This window comes from Heterodontus francisci, chromosome 6 (assembly GCF_036365525.1).
Source record: "Heterodontus francisci isolate sHetFra1 chromosome 6, sHetFra1.hap1, whole genome shotgun sequence".
Classification (NCBI taxonomy): domain Eukaryota; kingdom Metazoa; phylum Chordata; class Chondrichthyes; order Heterodontiformes; family Heterodontidae; genus Heterodontus; species Heterodontus francisci.
In genome coordinates, this window is record NC_090376.1 from 26,405,308 (window position 1) to 26,426,901 (window position 21,594).

Genomic DNA, 21,594 nt, shown 5'->3' on the forward strand with positions numbered 1-21,594 from the left:
AGTAAATGTCAGGCAATAATTCTTGCCACAGACTAATCAATAAACGGATCAAATTTCCAGAAAGACTGAAGAAGCCAAAACACTGAATTTTAAGAAAATGCTGAAGTCTATAATGGAAATCTGGCACGATTGGTATTCTGAAAGGATGAGAACAAATGAGATTTTTAAAAAACTCAAATGATGTCGTGAAAGGGGAAGGAGAATTAACAATGAGTATCCTTCTTCAAAGTATCTGGACATCACATGTTATTTGATAAATGGGGAGAGTCCATGCTAAGCCACTCCAGTGACACTTAAATGAAAGTATTTCGGGACGTTGCCTAATAAAAATGTAGGAGGCACTAAGCACCTGCCCAAGCCACTGGCTCAGAATTTTTCATTCCCAGACAGCAGCATGATTTCTCAAGTCAAGTAGTTCAGAAGTAGCTGTTATGCCAGGTTGAATTTCTTCCCCCCGCCCCCCCCCCCCCCAACCACCCCAATTGTTAGAAAACCACACCAGACACACTGGGTTCGATATTAAACATAGTCACCCATTGCCACCCCCCACGATGGGTAGAAAAGGCTCAGGAGACCATGCACACCTCCTGCCATTTTCACAGTGCTGTGTTTCCTGTGTATGACCAAAGCAGGAGTAATGCACTGTTAATTCAGTTCATTACTCCAAAAGTCATAGCATAGCAAATAAAGTGTCCCATCTACCTAAGACTAACCAAATTAAACACTATTTTTCCCCCAGAATAAAGCACACCAAACCAGGTTTCTTTAAACAACAAGAACATTAACTAGTTATTAGAAAAGAAATAATAGGTCTTAACTAAATAGAAGGAATAATAAAAAATTGAGGTTCACGTTCTGGTAGTATGTTCTTGGTATTGTGAGGTGTTGCAGCATCGAATACCACTTGAAGTCTCTCCAGGTGAGGTTGATGAACAGTCTGTGCTGGGTAAGTGTTCACGGAAATTTAACCGCAGCAGGCGTCACATAGGTCTTCCATCAGGGGTGTAGCAACAGGTCTGCTTGGGCTTTGGAAGCAGCTGTCGAGCAGTAGAAGAATTCTTCAGATTTCAGGATTTTTTATTTTTAAAAACACAGCGCAGCAGGAATCTCACTGGATGCAGAAATTCTTCAAAGACCGGAGGCAACAGGAATCTGCTACCTTTCAAATGCAGGATTCCTTCGCAAGAGATGCAAGTCTCCTTTACAGAGAGAGGCGCAATACTTTTCTGGGTCTTTTCTCTCTTGCTCCAGGCAGGTCAAGCAAAATTTCAAATGCCTGCCCTTTGTCCAAGTCACAAGCTTTTATAAAAAAAAGAGTCCAAAGTGAAAGAAGAACCTTCCTGAACATGATCACATGTCCAGACACAGTGTCTCCCCCTGGTTCAAAAGCTGCTCTGAAGAAAGGTCAAATCCCAGTGATTTCCTTGAAACTGCTGATCTTCCTGTCCTTTTACAAGTTTAACTTCCTTTCAAAACACCCATAAAGTTCCAATTATTTTTGCAGGTGTCTTTCACTGAGCAAAATCCTTTTTTCATTTTTCTTTGAAACACACGGAAGTCCAAGATTTTAGTATAAAAGTAAAACCTTTTGTGACATATGGCACATTAGTATCCAGCCGTGGAGAGGCTGGACACCTCATTAACATATTTAAATTGGACTATTCAGTCCAACTGGAAGTCTGATTTAAATTTAACAGTTGCTGTGTAGGTTTCCCAGAGCTCTGGAAACCTGGCACTGAAAGGGAGGCAGGACCTGCGGGCTCAAGGTGGTAAATACCATTTATATCACTCCTTATGGCTCAGGAGGAGCAGGAGTGTTCCCCCAGCCCCTCATGGAAGACTTCAGCCTCCCCTCTGCCGATCACAGCTTCTCTCTCCATCATGCAGCAATCGTGGACCTCCCCTCACCGCCAGCACTAATGTTGTCTCCATGCTGCAATCACAGCAGATCTCACCTCCGCAGGTCGTCTTCTCTCCTCCTGCAATGGCCCCCTCCCCCTCTCCCCCATCCCCCCTCTATGTTTGCCTCCTTCCAATTGCAGGGGCCATCCTTAAAAGGTCCCAAATCTGGCATCCTGCTGCTGTTTTTCTGGCCCTTCAGCCAATCAAGTTGTCAATTTGTCTGGCTGCTGGGTAGGAAACAGAAGATAAACATAATACCAAGTCCACAGCCTTGCTGGGCTTCCCCCAGGCTACCGCGCACCTTTCTCACCTCGTATATATTTGAGTCACTATGTTGGTGATGCTATCTGAGCAGACCAGCAGGGGGGAAACACTTTAAAAGGTCTCAATAACATGAATAAAATTGCCAGTTAAATAGTCAAGAAAATAATTAATGTTGACTATTTTCTTCTACAAATACAAGTGCAAAAAAGTACTCCCTAGGTTTTCCCTCCTGTTTAAAAAAGGATCCTACATCATTATTGATGTGAAAGATCATGCAAACCAGCAAGAGTTACATTTTTCTTCCCAAATCATTACAATGAACAGCATGGTTGGTGTGGCACTACCACAATGTTAGTTTGCATCCACAATACCCTGCACCACCAAGTTACCACTATCAACTGTGCAGTTGTGAGGGAAGTACTGAACAAAAGCCAGAAAGCGAGCCACATAACTAGGGAAGTAGAGAGGGTTTTAAACATAATAGTGGGGCAAGGGATCAAAGTTGGGAAGATCTGGTAAATCAAGGAGTAGAGACAAGGCAAGGGAGAAAGGTATTAATATGGGAAATGATAAACAGACAGTGACAAGAAGGGACAGAGTGTACAAATCTAAGAGTAAATCAACAGATAAGGTTACAAAAATAATTTTAAAAAAAGGACAAAATTAAAAAGGCCCTGTATCTGAATGCATGTAGCATTCAAAACAAAACAGACGAACTGACAGCACAAATAGAAATAAATAAGTACGATTTGATAGCCATTCCAGAGACATGGCTGCAGGACGACATAGATTGGGACCTGAATATTGAAGGGTATTTGACATTTAGGAAGGACAGGAAGCAAGGAAAAGGTGGAGGGGTAGCTCTGCTAATTAATGATGGTATTGGCACAATAGAGAGGGATGACCCAAGTTCAGGAGACTAGGATGAAGTAGCAGTTTGGGTAGAGATGAGGAATCATAAAGGCAAGAAGTCACTTGTGGGAGTGCTGTACAGGCCACCTAACATTAACCACACTGTAGGACGGGGTATAAAGGGAAGAAATAATGGCAGCTTGTCAGAAAGGTAGAGTGATAATTCTGGGGGATTTTTAACCTACATATAGATTGGAAAAATCAGATGGGCACAGGTAGCCTAGATGAGGAGTACATAGAATGTTTTCGGGATAATTTCTTGGAACAATATGTTCTGGAGCCAGAGTGCAGGCTATACGAGACCTGGTATTGTGCACCGAGATAGGATTAATTAATGACCTCATAGTTAAGGCGCCCTAGGTAGCAGCAATCATAATATGATGGAATTTTACATTCATTTTGAGTGAGAGAAGAGTGGGTCCAAGACTAGTATTTTAAATTTAAATAAGGGCAATTATAAGGGCATAAAAGCAGAGCTAGCTAAAGTGAACGGGCAAATCAGGTCAATAGAGATGCAGTGGCAGACATTTAAAGGGAATTTCAGAATACACAGAATAGATACATTTCAACGAGAAAGAAAAATTCCAAGGGTGAGACCCACCTTCCATGGTTAACTAAAACAGTTAAAGATAGTATCACACTTGAAGAAAATGCCTATAATTGTGCAAAGATGGGAGGCACGTCAGAAGATTGGACAGAATATAAAAAACAGCAAAGAGTGACTAAAGGATTGATAAGGAAGGTAAAATTAGAGTACGAGGGAAAGGTAGCTAGAAATATAAAGACAGATAGTAAGAATTTCTATAGATACTTTAAAAAAGAAAAAAAAAGTGTTCACAAAGTGAGCATTGGTCCTATAGAAAGTGAGCCTGGGGAATTAATAATGGATAATAAGGAGACGGCAGATGAATTGAACAGATATTTTGCATCGATCTTCACTATTGAGGATACAAGTGTTAGCTGTAAGTCAGGAAATGGAAGGGAGGGAGGAACTCAAGAAAGTCACAATCACCAGGGAAGTGGTACTGAACAAATTGTTGGAGCTGCGGGCTGACAAGTCCCCAGGTCTTGATGGACTTCATCCTAGGGTGTTAAAAGAAGTGGCTAGTGAGATAGTTGATGCGTTAGTTTTAATTTTCCAAAATTCCCTAGATTCGGGCAAGGTTCCATTAGATTGGAAAACAGCGAATGTAACTCCTTTATTCAAAAAGGGAGGGAGACAGAAAGCAGGAAACTACAGGCCAGTTAGCTTCATATCTGTCTTAGGGAAAATGTTAGAAGCCATTATTAAAGACAGTATAGGAGGGCACTTAGAAAAATTCAAGGTAATCAGGCAGAGTCAACATGGTTTTGTGAAAGGGAAATCATGTTTAACCAATTCATTGGAGTTCTTTGAGGGAGTTACATGTGCTCTGGATAAAGGGGAACCGGTGGATGTACTATACTTAGATTTCCAGAAGGCATTTGATAAGGTGCCACATCAAAGGTTATTGCAGAAAATAAAAAGCTCATGGTGTAGGGGGTAACATATTGGCATGGATAGAAGATTGGCTAGCTAACAGGAAAAAGAGCAGGCATAAATGGGTCATTTTCTGGTTGGCAAGATGTAACGAGTGGTGTGCCACAGGGATCTGTGCTGGGGCCTCAACTTTTTACAATTTATATAAATTACTTAGATGAAGGGACCAAAGGTATGGTTGCTAAATTTGCTGATGACACAAAGATAGGTAGGCAAGTAGCTTGTGAAGAGGACACAAGGAGGCTACAAAGGGATATAGATAGGTTAAGTGAGTGGACAAGACCTGGCAGATGGAGTATAATGTGGGAAAGTGGGAAATTGCCCATTTAGGCAGGAAGAATAAAAAAGCATATTATTTAAATGGTGAGAAATTGCAGAGCTCAGAGATGCAGAGAGATCTGGGTGTCCTAGTGCATGAATCACAAAAGCTTAGTATGCAGGTAATTAGGAAAGCTAATAGAATGCTATTGTTTATCGCGAGGGGAATTGAATACAAAAGTAGGAGGTTATGCTTCAGCTATACAGGGCATTGGTGGGACCACATCTGGAGTACTGTGTACAGTACTGGTCTCCTTATTTAAGGAAGGGTATAAATGCGTTGGAGGCAGTACAGAGAAGGTTTACTGGACTAATACCTGGAATGGGCGGGCTGTCTTATGAGGAAAGATTGGACAGGCTAGGCTTGTATCTGCTGGAATTTAGAAGAGTAAGAGGCGACTTGATTGGAACATAAGATCCTGCGGGGTCTTGACAGGGAGGATGTGGAAAGGATCTTTCCCTTTGTGGGAGAATCTAGAACTAGGGGTCACTGTTTAAAAATAAGGGGTCGCCCATTTAAGACAGAGATGAGGAGAAATTTTTTATAAGAGGGTCATGAGTCTTTGGATTTCTCTTCCTCAAAAGGCAATGGAAGCAGAGTCTTTGAATATTTTTAAGGCAGAGGTATATAGATTCTTGATAAGCAAGGGGGTGGAAGGTTATCAGGGTAGGTGGAAATGTGGAATAATCAGTTCAGCCATGAACTTATTGAATTACAGCAGGCTTGAGGGGCCCAGTGGCCTACTCCTGCTCTTAATTCATATGTTCATATATTTATGCACAAGGGGGTATAAAGCCAATGCGAGTCCACTGTTGCCTGTTCAAAAGCAGTGCTAACAAAAGGTTGGAATAGGTTGCCTCTGCATTCTTAGCCACAATTTGCACATGGCCTGGGAAACAAAGATGAAAAGTAACTCTATCGTGGAGGTAGAGGTGACCAACACAAATTTTTTTTCTAAATTGGTCTCTCTAAATTGCTCACAATGACATGCATTTTACGAGATCGTGGGTGTCATGCAAGTAGCATTACTAGGAACATGATTTACCAGTGCTAGGATCAGGGAGTACTAGGAAAAAGACCCAACTCTATGACAATTAAATATTTTTCTTCAAAGCTTTTCAGGCAGATATTACTTCTATTATTATTATAGGAAATCTGAAGCAGTCAGATATCTCACACTTTTTGATATAGTGTTGCAACTGGAGGCAAACTCCTTTGCAAGTTTTGAAGAGAATCTCTGATTCCATTTTCATATAGCTATGAACTTCTAGTTGGTTCAGTTTTTACTTTAAAGACAGCCCTTTGTTACACCCAAGAGGTTGACTACTCAAAAATCACAGGAAGTCTCTGGTCTACTCGCTTCTCTATAAGGGAAAGGTAAACATCCTGTAAAATTGGCTGTTGAGCAAATGGAACTCTCTACCAAGTAGGTGAGCTTCCTATCTTGAGAAAACAGGATTAAATAATTCACTCAGGTTTCGCAGTTACCTTGAGAGGTTATCAAGTGAAAGATGTTATAATGGCTTGGTACAAATGTAGCCTAATTGCAAAGGAGTTCTTGTTGTTATTTTATTATTCTAGGAGCCAAGATGATATCCTTCCTTAAGTATATCACCGTATTATATCTGTTGGCTTGTTTAGAATTTAATAAATTCACTTTGTGTTTTATAATTTAGGCAAAGTCCATTGAGGCCCTCTGTTTGCTTTTGAAGACTACTTCAGAAATATGGCATCATCGATAGTTCACAGTATCTCAATCATTATAAAATAGGATTTGACGTTGACCTGGGCCCATGACCAAAACCTATTCTCAAAATCCAGGCAAAGGCACATACTCTTGATAGCTTGTGGACTTGGAATTGACTCATGAGAGTGATCTAAAACAATCAAGGTGATCTGTGGGTGGGTGGTGGGGGGTGCAGCGGGAACTAGATATATAAACCCCCAAATTCTTCACAGTTCTGAGATAGCAGTTTTCGAGTCTAGCAGTACATTAATGGGGACTTCAGGATCTAGAAGCACTGTAGAGAAAGTATTGGGAGAACTACTGGGATATGGAACCATAGAGATACATCCTAGTCTCTAGGAACACTGTATGGGCATTCTAGGGGTTTCAGCGCATTGAAAAAAAAAGTGTTCAGATTGGGAGGAGAGGTGAGGAACCACAGTAAACTGGGATGAACTTAGGGTTAAATGTGGGAAGTATTTGGTACGATACAAAACCAGTGCATACCCCAAAAAGGCAATGGCTCCACTTGCTAGTTAAACAAATAGTGATACATGTTTAAAAGAGAACCAAACTAACAATATTCCTTTCTCAAATCTAATGACAAACACTCTTAGCAACCAGAATAAAATATAAATTTTTTAAAGATCTTACCATGGCTTCGTAGATCTACTGCCACGACCCTACAATGAACCCGACTGGTAATCATGGACTGTGATCAAAAAGAACAGATCTTCTTTAAGTTATACATACATTATCTCACATCACCACTCAAGTATACATTGGATTTTTTAAAAATGACCAAAAGCCTTTGCCTTTAAGTCCAAATTTTGAAACTTTAAAAACTCAGTAATTTAGTTTTGTTGAAAAATCCCTCAGGGCAACTAGGGATGGGCAATAAATACTGCTATACTAGTGTCGCCCACGTTATAAGATAAAAAAAAACACACTTAAATACGGTGCTTGGTGCCCCATTATGTTTGATGTTTAATGCTGCAATACAATACTCTAATGACAAATTCAAGACTAAACATGGAATGTATTTCTGCCTATACTGCAGCAGGGCCACATTTCAATCAGCTTTTTTCTCCCCTTCTGAACACTAATACACTCTGTTATGGTTCAATGTAAAAGTATCTCATCCAAGTAATCATTCTTCATGTGAAAATTGAAATGGTGAATGTTGATTGCCCAACTGATGATTGGGGGAGGGGGGACATCACAGCAAAGCTGAATTTTGACTTCATCCAAAAGTTTACCCATAAACGCTTTCCATCACAGGTCACTGTCAAGAATAGGTAGCTTGGCCACTCCATATGAGTTTAGTCAACTCAGCATATACCAGGACTTCAGCTTGGGACCTCCGCATCCATATTAATAGGACAGACAATACAACTGAACAAAGAAAATTGTCTTCCCTTCCCAGGAGATGTTGACACCTTGTTGTAGAACAGTTTCACAGGTGCCAGTTGTGCTGTGACATTTTCCCATATTGGCCATTCTTCATGTATGAACTTTGACATTGAATACTGACAAGTTAATTAATTACAGGGAGGAGGGCAGGGAAAACATCACATCTGACCCCAATCCTTTAACCAATACCCACACATGTTCGCTTGATACTTGCAGTGATCAGAAGTGAACCCTAGATGATTTCCCCCTCCTTGAACCAGGTGGCAGCGACCAACTATAGTTTCCCTACCAAGATCAACCAGCTCTTCACATAATGGGATTTAAATCCAGTCTATGTTGTTCATACACTGCCTTTATCAAGTGAGCTATCGAGCTCTCCTACAGCACAATTTTTTTTTACTGTTAGCAGAAATTAGCTTAACTCAAGATGATGCTCTCACAATAGAATTGTATTGTACTGAAGACAGTACAACACCCAAAATCAATATGCACAGCTAACAACATTCATAAATCAATACTTTCTTGCTGCACTTGTGTAACTTATGCTGACTTACAGCCTATTGGTAGAAAAATACAATGTACATACTGGCTGTACTTTTGGGCACTCTGGCTTCCTATTAATTTTAAAGTAGCACAGAACATATGGAAGTCACACTGAACACACAACTTAATTCATATGTGCGTCGATGCAGTGTTGTTGTGTTTCAAAGAAAGCCAATGTGCATGCCCAGTATAACTTGGCCAGTACAGCTTTGATGTAGCATTGTTTAATGCACCGAAGAGTTAAGACTTGCGTTCTGAAAGAATAATTGTAGCATAAAGTGTGACAATTTTCTTCTGCAAGAATATATGGATGCTTCTACCTATAATACCGACAAACCCAAATACAGAATGATAGTTGCAGTCTTTTTACAAGAACACATAAAATCTCTTACTACCTGAATATCACAGCCCAGAAGAATAAACCAATCACCACCCCATACACAACTGAAATTTCAGCAACACCTATGGAGGGCAGATTACAAGGAATTCAAAATCTATATGTGGAACTCTAACTCACACCACAATTACCACACCATTTGGAGCCATAGCCATACACTAGCCTGAGAACATGACACATGGTGTATTTCTAGGTTAGTCTTAAGTACATATACAGCCATATTCCCCTTTCCCACTGTCAAAATACCTGTCCATATGTTGAACTATTCAATATTGTGGCTCAGCATTTGTGTTATTAGGCATACAACTCTGAATGTGACTTGCATTATGTTTCACAAGTGCTCTAATCAGATATTTAAGCAGCTAGTATGCCACCATTTTGATGCCAGACTCAGTGAAGATGAGAGTAAACATGTACACAGATGAAGTGTCTGAGCAGGCCAAAAATTTTATGGCAAAAGCAGATGTGTATAAACCAGTACTTCCAATTCTATACTCATTTCCATTTTCTCCCCCACTGTGAAGAGTGAATATGGGAAAATTCTGTCCATATGTTAAAAATATTTTTATTTGGCTTCAGGAAAAGTGCCTCGGTAGGTGAGGAGGCAAGTTCATACAGTGGAGGAAGATGGAGCGAGGAAAAATACTCCTTTTAAAATTATACTAAAGAAAACAATCTTTATGTATAGCCAACATCCACCAAAAAACAATAAAAATAAACTGATTTAAAAACTTGATGGCCGACTTTATTTTTAAAAAAATACAGAACCTTCTCAGGAAGAAAATAAAAATACTACATATACATTTCTTGATCAGATTTATTATTCTGCATGTTTGAGCTCTGCCATACGGATAGTACCATCTTAAGGATTCTGGACATGAAGAACACAATAAGATGGGCTCAACAGGCTTTTTCTCATCTCTATAGGGTCTTATGCACACAGTTAGAGGATGAATCATACCTCTCCATTCTCACAAATCTAGAGCTGAACAAAAATCAGCATTAGCAGAACACTGGGACCTGATCACAGGCTAATCCCCAGCTGGGTATGGTTTGGAGGAGGGATACATTGCTACGAGTAAGGAAAGAGGTTATTAAAGGCATCTCAAACATTTGACAGACAAGGGCATAGCCATTTTGCCACCCTTTCTTTCTAAATCATATTAACACATCCTAAATATCTTCTAAAACAAAATCTTCTAATGAGGCACCACAGAATGTACAATCCTTCTCTTAAGCCCACAATGCACTATTCACTTGTGTTTCCTTGTGACATATCAAATTTAGCAGATCCTCAACAGTAAATGGTTTATGCATGATGAATCACTTTACAAACTGCTGTTTTAATAAACCAATGGAAACTATTTCAAAGCACATATGACAGAACAATGCAATAGCTTGCATGTCCAAGTTCAGTTTTACAGCCCAATCCATTTTCATTCCTTCTCATATCTCAAAATTATATATAAAGTAATTGTACATATTTACAATCAGGCATATGCCCCAAGCAACAGCCTAATTTTACAAAAATAAAATACTGCAGATGCCGGAAATGTGAAATAAAAACAGAAATGCTAGAAATACTCAGCAGGTCAGGCAGCAGCAGTGAAGAGAGAAAGAGTTAGCATTTCAGGTCGATGACCCTTCAGTTCTAATGAAGGGCCATCGACCTGAAACTTTTAACTCATTACTATCAAGAGAACCCCAGTGTAAAGCACATAGGCAAATATTGGGTGACCACAGGATTGGTTGTGACAACTGCATGATGAAATACCTTAATAATACATATTTTCTCGGCTCTCATGAAGAATGGCCATTTGTCAGAGATTTGCAGCCCCTGCTAAATTCTACCCCAGCCTTCTGCAGGAAGCAGAGATTTTACTTTTATTAAAGGATCAACAGCAGAAATAGGCATGAGAAGAGAGGACGTGAAATACAAAGTGAACGGAATTAGGGAACATACTGATACAATGATAGCCAATTGCAATTTTGTTACTGTTTCAATAGTGAGCCAATATGAATTGTTTCGTCCTGTGTAGCAAATTTCATGTTGCAATTCCAGCACCGCATCCTCTTAAAATTTGCAATTACTTACAGTGAAGACTGCCCAGGAGAGTGCTGAATGGCCTCCACCATGTAATAATAAAAGGACAGGCCCATCAGATCCACTTTTGTAGATTCGAAAAGAGTACAAGTTGTTAAGGTTTACTTGCAACATATAAATAAAAGAACATTAGGGTATTCCATCTACTAGATTGGACTTAAATGGCCTACTTTTAACAGACACAACACAAATTTGTAACCTTCTAAAAAGCATTAGAAATTTGTTACAACATTGTAGCTAGCGAATCAAACACATCACATTATAGATAGATTAAAATGAGTGGGCAAAACTGTGGCAGGTGGAGATCAATGTGGGAAAGTATGAAGTCATCTAAATTAAACCCAAGATAGATCAGTATATTTACTAAATGGGGAGATGCTAGGAACTGTGGATAAGCAGAAAGATTAAAGGGGTCCTAGTATAGAAATCACTAAAAGCTAGTGGTCAGTTACAAAAAATAATTTTAAAAAGTTAATGGAATATTGGCCTTTAACTCAGTATGGCTGGAACAGAGGTGGAAATTATGTGACAGTTGCACAGAGCACTGGTTACTGCATTCAGTTCTGGGCATCGCACCTCTGGAGGACACACTGGTCTTGGAGTGGGTGCAGCACAGATTCACCAGATCAATACTAGGGTGAAAAGGATTAAATTATGACAACAGGTGGTACAGACTAGGCTTGTACTCCCTTGAATACATAGGGCTAAGGGGCGATATAATTGCAGTGTTTAAGAAGATCAAAGGATAGGGTAGAAAGTGGGAAGCTATTTCCTCTGGTGGGAGTCCAGAACAACCCTAAAATTAGAGCTAAGCTGTTCAGGGTGATGTTAGAAAGCAGTTCTTCAGCCAAAGGGTAGTGGAGATCTCCCCAAAAATACTGTTGAGGCTAGGTCTCAAAACTGAAGTTGATAGATTTTTCATAGGCAAGGGTATTCAGGGTTACAAAATTAAGATGGTGGTGGATAGAGTAAAATACAGATCAGCTATGAATAAATTAAGTGGCAAAACCAGCTCAAGGAGCTGAATGGCCTAATCCTGTTCCTGCCTACATTTCTACCTAGAATTCACACAGCCACATAATGTGTGATCTGTGTATTTTCAGGTTTTAGATCATAATAATCTGTTCTCTTTTCATGTATAATCATGTTTTCCTCAGCATGCTTTGGGAAAATATTTTAAAATCAGAATTACACACTTCCATGCATTACAAATATCATTACATCTATCAATAAGTTTTGTTTTTACAGCTTACAGTTTTAAAACTGCTCAACTAAATTCTTAAAAGTTAAAGAATTTATGTCTTTTTATTTTAAATAAGGGTAAACAAATATACAGCTATGTTCCTCAATGACTTGCTGATCATCTTTTTAGCTACAGTAATTCAAAGAAGGACTTTTCCATTCATCTTTTCCCTACATATTTGGCATGTAGGGTTCCTGGTGTTTACCAGTATTTCATTTTCATCAAATTTAGTGTTTTGCTGATAATTTATTTCAACATCATTTTGAAATACAAGGGAGTAAAATATGAGACATGATTCACTTGTAAAAAGAAACAGAGTAAAACAGAATAATGAACCTCTTGGTCATAATGGACGGCACAGTGGTTAGCACCACAGCCTCACAGCTCCAGGGACCCGGGTTCGATTCTGGGTACTGCCTGTGCGGAGTTTGCAAGTTCTCCCTGTGTCTGCATGGGTTTTCGCTGGGTGCTCCGGTTTCCTCCCACATCCAAAAGACTTGCAGGTAATAGGTAAATTGGCTGTTGTAAATTGCCCCTAGTGTAGGTAGGTGGTAGGGAATATGGGATTACTGTAGGGTTAGTATAAATGGGTGGTTGTTGGTCGGCACAGACTCGATAGGCCGAAGGGCCTGTTTCAGTGCTGTATCTCTAAATAAAAATAAATAAAATAAATAAGCCTCCTGCCATGATCATGGGAGCAGAAGGTTTTAAAAAGTTAAATGTATTTATGGTACAGTAGCTTAATGATTTTTGATGCTGGACTAGCAACTTGACTGGCAAGTTCAACTCCCACCATGGTAATTTGTAGGTTATCACTAGAAAATCACCACAAAAACGGCTGGATTTTTGTTTAAAAAAAAAAATGACTGGTTCACGAAGGGAGCCTGTGACCCCTACCCAGTCATGCCTACAGTGACTGCAGTTCCCCACTATATGGGTGGCTCTTAATGCCATCAGGGCAACTGAGTATGGGCAACAAATACGGTCTTACCAGTGTCACCCAAATGCCTAGAACAAATTAATTATTTGTTTCCCTTTTAAAGTTATGTTGTTTCATCAGTTTGTACATTATGCAAAATTTTGATTTCAGTCAAACCCAAAAATCCTAATGATGTACACTTCAGAACTTGAGTTCCTTAAAGCTGTCCGACTCCCAACTGTTATCCAAATCAATAGAGCTCAAAGTCTAAAAACTGACACAAATCGATTTTGTTTGATATATTAAAAGCAGGTTTCTGGAATCTGAAGACATTACATTCTCCACCCAGCAACCACCCCACCACACACCCCTCCAACTGTTTTAACCTATCCTACTGTTATTAGACAAATGTTACTGGATGTAAATCTCTTTTTCAAATTTAATCATGGTGCACACATTGTAGGGTCAGGTGAGGCAATGCAGGGTTTTGTAGACAATGATTTTAATTTGCGAGCCAGTCGAGGTCAGCAAGAACAAGGTTGAAGAGTGACAGACCTAGTGAGACAGGACTAAAGTAACAGAGTGTTGGACAAGTTGGAGTTGTTAGGTATTCCTGAAGCTGACGTCATCTTTAAGTAAAAAAGCATGGTTGAGAGTTTTGGTGGCAGAGGAAGTGAGCTAAGAGCAAAGGTGGGCAATATTGCAGAGGTGACATACGCGTGATTTACAGGATATGGGACTTGAAGCTCAGATGAGGGCCGAACAGATTGTCAAGGCAGCACACCATCTGGTTCAACTTGAGCAAGCAACTAGGGAAAGTGTTAAAGTGGAGAATGTGCACTGTATTTAAAAATAAAAACTATTGTGTTATACAGTTCCATTATATCAGTCAATTCAAAAAATGTAAGTGACCAAAGTGCATCAGGGTAACTAAAAATATTTATTAACTTCAATAAATCAACTTAAGAGAATACCCTAAAAAAAAGGTTAAGCAGATTTAAATAAAAATCTTGGAATTTAAAAAAAAGCAGTAAATTTTGAACTCTCTTGGATGTTAATTGAGACACTATTCACTACAACCCTTTTTCAAAAGTTATAGGACAGAAATATATCTCGCAATGCAACCAATATTAAACAAAGCAAAACTATGTGTCTTTAAAGTAAATTGTTCATCAAGGACAAAGTTATATTAGAATGTTAGAAACAGTACACACTGCACTGGAATTTTAAAAAGGATATCTCCTCATATGTTCCATTTGTAATTATGATATCTTCCTTGGTTTCAAAATACTGGCTCCAGGCCACAGGGGAAAAATCCCGTTTTCTTCCAGGGCTGCAACAAAGGGATACAAACCATCAATTAAAAAGTAGCCTTCAACACACTACATATAATTTTAGCACATATTTAGCATCTTTCACAACCACCAGGCGTTTCAAATTGCTTTACAGCCAATTAAGTATTTTTTGAAGTGTAGTCACTGTTATAACGTCAGAAATACAGCAGCCAATTTGCACACAGCAAGCGCTCACATACAGCAATGTGATAATGACCAGATAATCTGTTTTTGAAATATTGATTGAGGAATAAATATTTGCCAGGATACCAAGGATAACTCCCATGCTCTTCTTCGAAACACTGCCATGGGATCTTCGATGTCCACCTGAAAGGGCAGATGGGCCTCCGCTTAACAGCTCATCTGAAAGACAGCATCTCTGACAATGCAGTACTCCCTCAGTACTGTACTGGAGTGTCAGCCTTGATTTTTGTGCTTACTTCTTGGAGTGGGTCTTGAACCAGAACCTTTTGACTCAGAGGCGAGTGTGCTACCAAATGAGATATGGCTGACACACAGGGTTCAATTTCAGTTATAGAATCATAGAATGGTTACAGCACAGAAGGAAGCCATTCATCAGCTCTCTGGAAGAGCAACTCACCTAGTACCACTCCCCCACCTTTGCCCTGTAGTCCTGCTTCAGATAATTATCCAATTCTCTTTTGAAAGCCACGATTGAAACTGCCTCCACCATATGCCCAGGCAGCAGATTCCAGATACTAAACACGCACCGCGTAAAAAAGGTTTTCCCAGTCAAGGCAGGAAAGAAAACGACAACAGTCCCATCTCAAAAACATTTGTTGGTTGATCATGACAGTCCATATATGAGACCATCCAATCACTTGAAAGGAAATCTAAACCATCCATCAACTAACAACAGAACTTGACACTTCAAAATTGTTTAGTATGGGACTGGATGGGTCAGCATACTGCGTCCTTTCACCTGAGACCAAGGCTCCAACCCACACTGAAAGCCTTCTCTTTCTGCTGACTACAAATGTCCTTTGTGAAGTAAATTTGTGCAATCTCAACTCAGTTTTGTGGGATTGGATCCACAGCATAAAACTGACCGTTGCTTGGCAACCTTACTCAGAGAGACAATAGCGATGATTGTCACAATTGGGGATGAGGTACAATGTTTGGGACAGAATAGGAAATCTTTATAGCAATTTGGTCATGCTTGAGGCTACAATGGGAATGATTTTCATTGGCCAATAGTGACATAGGACCCTTGCCTCACTTATAGTACTACTGGGTGCTTTTTCATCCGGTAAGCAGTTTATAGCAGGTGAAGTACTACAGTCTGCTTATGAAACTGCACCAATACATGACTGTTGTAATAGCTTTTAGTAGGATGTACTTTATAAAAAGAAATGGCAATACATCTAATGATTCTAATCAAGTGTGTTACTGGCATTTGAGGACTGAAGTCTACCTAGGAAAATTTATGAGATACAATATAGTTAAAAAACAAATCAAATTTTTCCCAACAATGGTTTTAAGAAATAGATATCCATAAAATATATCAGTCCCTCAATGCTGCCAGGTCAAATGTCTTTTTTTTTTTTAAAAACCCTGTTTTTATAAAATCTATCTAAATAAGTGAGCCAACTGCAGAATTTCTGAGCTTACTCAAGACACGAAATAGTGTGGGAAGGCAAAATGAGTAGGTGGATGGCATTATCCTTCGGAGACTTAGCACTTGGTCTAATGATTAAAGTTACATTTAATGTGGAAAAAATTACACCGTCGGCTCAAATCTCATGAAATTAAGATACACCATGAAAGAAGATCCTTAATGAATTAGCAGCAGTTAAAAACACACAGATCTTTGAAAGTATTTCTGTAGTTTGAGTCATGGATTAATAATGCCCACAAAATGACTAGAAACCCATGAATCCTGTATGAATTCTTCATGAGTAATTCTACTCTAAGAATACAGCATCTAGTCATACTATAGAATATTTAGCAATTCAGAAATGATAAAGAGAGCAACAAACACACAAATTTATGATCAGCCATGAAGACAGAAAAAAAGAGAGATTGTTCAAGTGTAAAAAAGGATTGAATGGATCGAAGGCTCTTTTTTAAAAAAAACGAAACGGGAATGGAGTCAAATAAAGTGACAGTTGATAAATGCATTGAACTAAATCTACAGTACAATGGATCGTTAGCTCTCCTGTGAATATTCCAAATTTCCAAGTGTTCTGATTCCAAATCAGAAAACCTCACCATGCACTATTCGCAAAACTACGAGTCTTTCCACCCCCGACCCTCTCAATTAACCTCAGGTTGCTGTGGAACAAGTTTGATCCTTGGCTACCCAGGACATGTCCCACCCATTTCTTCACTTCCCAGAATATGCAATTTCTTTCAACCAAGTCCATGCTCTCATGTCCTTGTTACAGATATTTCCAGTTAATCATCAATAGCTTTCACTGGTATTTCTTTCCAATATCAGTTTCCTTTTCTAATTGTCCTAAATTAAATTTTGTTAGCACAAAGAATTTTAAGAAAGAGTTGCATTTCTATAGCACCTTTCATGACTTCAGGATGTCCCAAAGCTCCTTATAGCCAATGAAGTACTTTAGAAGTGTAATAACTGTTGTTGTAATTTAAGAATTGTGGCAGCCAATTTGTACACAGCAAGGTCTCAGAAACAGCACCAAAATAAATATCCATATAATCTCCTTCAACAGCACCTTCCAAATCTCTACCACCTAGAAGGACAAGGGCAGCAGATGCATGGGAACACCATCACCTGCAAGTTCCACTCCAAGCCACACACCATCCTGACTTGGAACTATATCACCATTCCTTCACGGTCGCTGGTCAAAATCCTGGAACACCCTTCCTAACTGTTGATGTACCTATACCCCAAGGGCTGTAGCAGTTCAATAAGGCAGCTCACCACCACCTTCTCAAGGGCAATTAGGGATAGGCAATAAATGCTGGCCTAGTCAGTGACACCCACCGAACGAATAAAAATAAAACTTGTTTCAGCTGTTGGTATGTTATCTCGGTCACCAGGAGAACACCCTTTCTCTTCTCCAAATGCACTTTTAAAAAATTTGCATTTAATTCTGCACAAAGTGATGTAGTTCAATCCGAAACTAGCATCTTAAATCTAAACAAAGGAAACTACAAGGTATGAGGGGCAAGTTGGCAGTGGTAGATTGTGAAACTACATTAAAAGGTATGATGGTAGAAAGGCAACGACTAGTATTTAAAGAATTAATCCATGATTTACAAGAAATATACATTCCTTTGAGACACAAAAACCCAACAGGAAAAGTGATCCAACTGTGGTTAACAAGAGAAGTTAAAGATTGTATCAGATCAAAAGAAGCTGCTTATAAAAGTTGCCAAAAAATAGTAAGCTTGAGGATTGGGAGCATTTTAGAATTCAGCAAAGGAGGACCAAGAAACTGATAGAGAAAATAGAATATGAAAGTAAACTAGTGGGAAACATAAGAACGGACTATAAAAACTTCTATAGGTATGTAAAAAGGAAAAGATTAGCCCATTACAGGCAGAGACGGAAGAATTTATAATGGGAATAAGGAAATGGCAGTGAAACGAAACAAATACTTTGCTTCTGTCTTCCTAGAGAAAAACAAAAGATCTCCAAGAAATACTTGGGAACCAAGGGACAAGTGAGAATGGCGAACTGAAAGAAATTAGTATTAGTAAAAAAATAGTACTGGTGAAATTACTGGGACTGAAAGTTGGTAAATCACCTGGACATGATGATCTACATCCCAGAGCATTAAAAAGGAGGTGGCTGTAGAGATAGTGGATGCATTAGTGAACATCTTCCAGAATTCTGTAGATTCTGAATAGAGTCCTGCAGATTGGAAGGTAGCAAATGTAACCCCACTTTAAGAAAGGAGGCAGAGTGAAAACAGGGAGCTACAGACCTGCTAGTCTGACATCAGTTGTTGGGAAAATGCTAGAACCTATTATAAACGATGTGATAACTGGACACTTAGAAAATAATGGTAGGATTGGACAGTGTCAATATGGATTTATGAAAGGGAAATCATGTTTGACAAACCTACTGTAGTTTTTTTTGAGGATGCAATGAGCAAAACAGACAAGGGAAAACCAGTGGATGTGATGTATTTGGTTTTCAGAAGGCTTTCGATAGGGTCCCAGACAAGAGGTTAGTAAACAAAGTTAAAGAACATGGGATTGGGGGTAATATATTGGCATGGACTGAGGATTGGTTAACAGACAGAAAACAGAGAATAGGAATAAACAGGTCATTCTCAGGTTGGCAGTGGGGTACTGCAAGGATCAGTGCTTGGGCCTCAGTTATTCACAATCTACATCAATGACTTGGATGGGAGGACCAAATGTAATATTTCCAAGTTTGCTGAAGACACAGAACTAACGGGAATGTGAAATAAAAACAAAGTGCTAGAAACACTTAGCAGGTCAGGCAGCATCTGTGGAGAAAGAAGCAGATATCAGTTCTGATGAAACGTCACAAACCTGAAACATTAACTCTGCTTTTCTCTCCACAGATGCTGCCAGACCTGTAGAGTATTTCCAGCACTTTCTGTTTTCATTTCAGATTTCCAGCATCTGCAGTATTTTGCTTTTATTTTAGTGGGAATGTGATTTGTGAGGATGCAGCAAAGATGTTTCAAGAGGATTTAGACAGGCTAAGTGAGTGGGCAAGAACATGGCAGATGGAATTTAATGTGGAAAATTGCAAAGTTATCCACTTTGGTCAGAAAAACAGAAATGCAGAGTATTTCTTAAATGGCGAGAGATTGGGAAGTGTTGATGTCCAAAGGGACCTGGTTGTCCTTGTTCGAGTCACTTTAACATGCAGGTGCAGCAAGCAATTGGGAAGACATGTGTATGTTGGTCTTTATTGCAAGAGGATTTGCATACAGGTGTAAAGATGTCCTTCTGCAATTGCACAGAGCCTTGATGAGACCGCACCTGGAGTACTGTGCACAGTTTTGGCTTCTTACCTAAGGAAGAATATACTTGCCATAGAGGGACTGCGATAAAGGTTCACCAGACTATTTCCTGGGATGGTGGGATTGTCCTACGAAGAGAGATTGCGGAGGCTGAATGAGAGGTGATCTCATTCTTACAAGGCTCAACAGGGCAGATGCAAGAAGGATGTAGGTTCAGTCACTGAGCAAGTTCAAGATAGAGATCAATAGATTTCTAGATATTAAATTTAGGCCACAACTTGAGTACTGTGTACAATTCTGGTCACCTCATTACAGAAAGGATGTAACTGCACGAGAGAGAGTACAGAGAAGATTTACAAGGATGTTGCAGCTTTTTCGGGAGCAGCGCGTGAGCGAGTGAGCAGCTGGGAAAGTCAGTTTGAAAGTAAATTTAATTTCCTTTTGTTTTTCGGCGGAGGCCAGGGGGCTGCTGGGTAAGTAAAACACTATATATTTGGGCGGTTTAAAATAACTTTCCTTTCAGTGCAGCAGCTTTTTCGGGAGCAGCGCGTGAGCGAGTGAGCAGCTGGGAAAGTCAGTTTGAAAGTAAATTTAATTTCCTTTTGTTTTTCGGCGGAGGCCAGGGGGCTGCTGGGTAAGTAAAACACTATATATTTGGGCGGTTTAAAATAACTTTCCTTTCAGTGCAGCAGCTTTTTCGGGAGCAGCGCGTGAGCGAGTGAGCAGCTGGGAAAGTCAGTTTGAAAGTAAATTTAATTTCCTTTTGTTTTTCGGCGGAGGCCAGGGGGCTGCTGGGTAAGTAAAACACTATATATTTGGGCGGTTTAAAATAACTTTCCTTTCAGTGCAGCAGCTTTTTCGGGAGCAGCGCGTGAGCGAGTGAGCAGCTGGGAAAGTCAGTTTGAAAGTAAATTTAATTTCCTTTTGTTTTTCGGCGGAGGCCAGGGGGCTGCTGGGTAAGTAAAACACTATATATTTGGGCGGTTTAAAATAACTTTCCTTTCAGTGCAGCAGCTTTTTCGGGAGCAGCGCGTGAGCGAGTGAGCAGCTGGGAAAGTCAGTTTGAAAGTAAATTTAATTTCCTTTTGTTTTTCGGCGGAGGCCAGGGGGCTGCTGGGTAAGTAAAACACTATATATTTGGGCGGTTTAAAATAACTTTCCTTTCAGTGCAGCAGCTTTTTCGGGAGCAGCGCGTGAGCGAGTGAGCAGCTGGGAAAGTCAGTTTGAAAGTAAATTTAATTTCCTTTTGTTTTTCGGCGGAGGCCAGGGGGCTGCTGGGTAAGTAAAACACTATATATTTGGGCGGTTTAAAATAACTTTCCTTTCAGTGCAGCAGCTTTTTCGGGAGCAGCGCGTGAGCGAGTGAGCAGCTGGGAAAGTCAGTTTGAAAGTAAATTTAATTTCCTTTTGTTTTTCGGCGGAGGCCAGGGGGCTGCTGGGTAAGTAAAACACTATATATTTGGGCGGTTTAAAATAACTTTCCTTTCAGTGCAGCAGCTTTTTCGGGAGCAGCGCGTGAGCGAGTGAGCAGCTGGGAAAGTCAGTTTGAAAGTAAATTTAATTTCCTTTTGTTTTTCGGCGGAGGCCAGGGGGCTGCTGGGTAAGTAAAACACTATATATTTGGGCGGTTTAAAATAACTTTCCTTTCAGTGCAGCAGCTTTTTCGGGAGCAGCGCGTGAGCGAGTGAGCAGCTGGGAAAGTCAGTTTGAAAGTAAATTTAATTTCCTTTTGTTTTTCGGCGGAGGCCAGGGGGCTGCTGGGTAAGTAAAACACTATATAGTTGGGCGGTTTAAAATAACTTTCCTTTCAGTGCAGCAGCTTTTTCGGGAGCAGCGCGTGAGCGAGTGAGCAGCTGGGAAAGTCAGTTTGAAAGTAAATTTAATTTCCTTTTGTTTTTCGGCGGAGGCCAGGGGGCTGCTGGGTAAGTAAAACACTATATATTTGGGCGGTTTAAAATAACTTTCCTTTCAGTGCAGCAGCTTTTTCGGGAGCAGCGCGTGAGCGAGTGAGCAGCTGGGAAAGTCAGTTTGAAAGTAAATTTAATTTCCTTTTGTTTTTCGG

The 21,594-nt window shown here is 39.8% G+C and overlaps 1 protein-coding gene across 2 annotated transcripts in view; it reads right to left on the reverse strand.

The window, feature by feature from the left end:
- ppme1 (protein phosphatase methylesterase 1) overlaps positions 1 to 21,594 on the reverse strand; it is a 71,546-nt gene that overhangs the window by 35,549 nt on the left and 14,403 nt on the right. For both annotated transcript variants that reach the window (XM_068033363.1, XM_068033362.1), the window contains exons 2-4: positions 14,501 to 14,594; positions 11,091 to 11,183; positions 7,297 to 7,354 (exon numbers count right to left, since the gene is read on the reverse strand). In XM_068033363.1, coding sequence (XP_067889464.1) covers positions 7,297 to 7,354; positions 11,091 to 11,183; positions 14,501 to 14,594 — 245 coding nt within the window. The remainder of the gene's footprint in view (positions 1 to 7,296; positions 7,355 to 11,090; positions 11,184 to 14,500; positions 14,595 to 21,594) is intronic.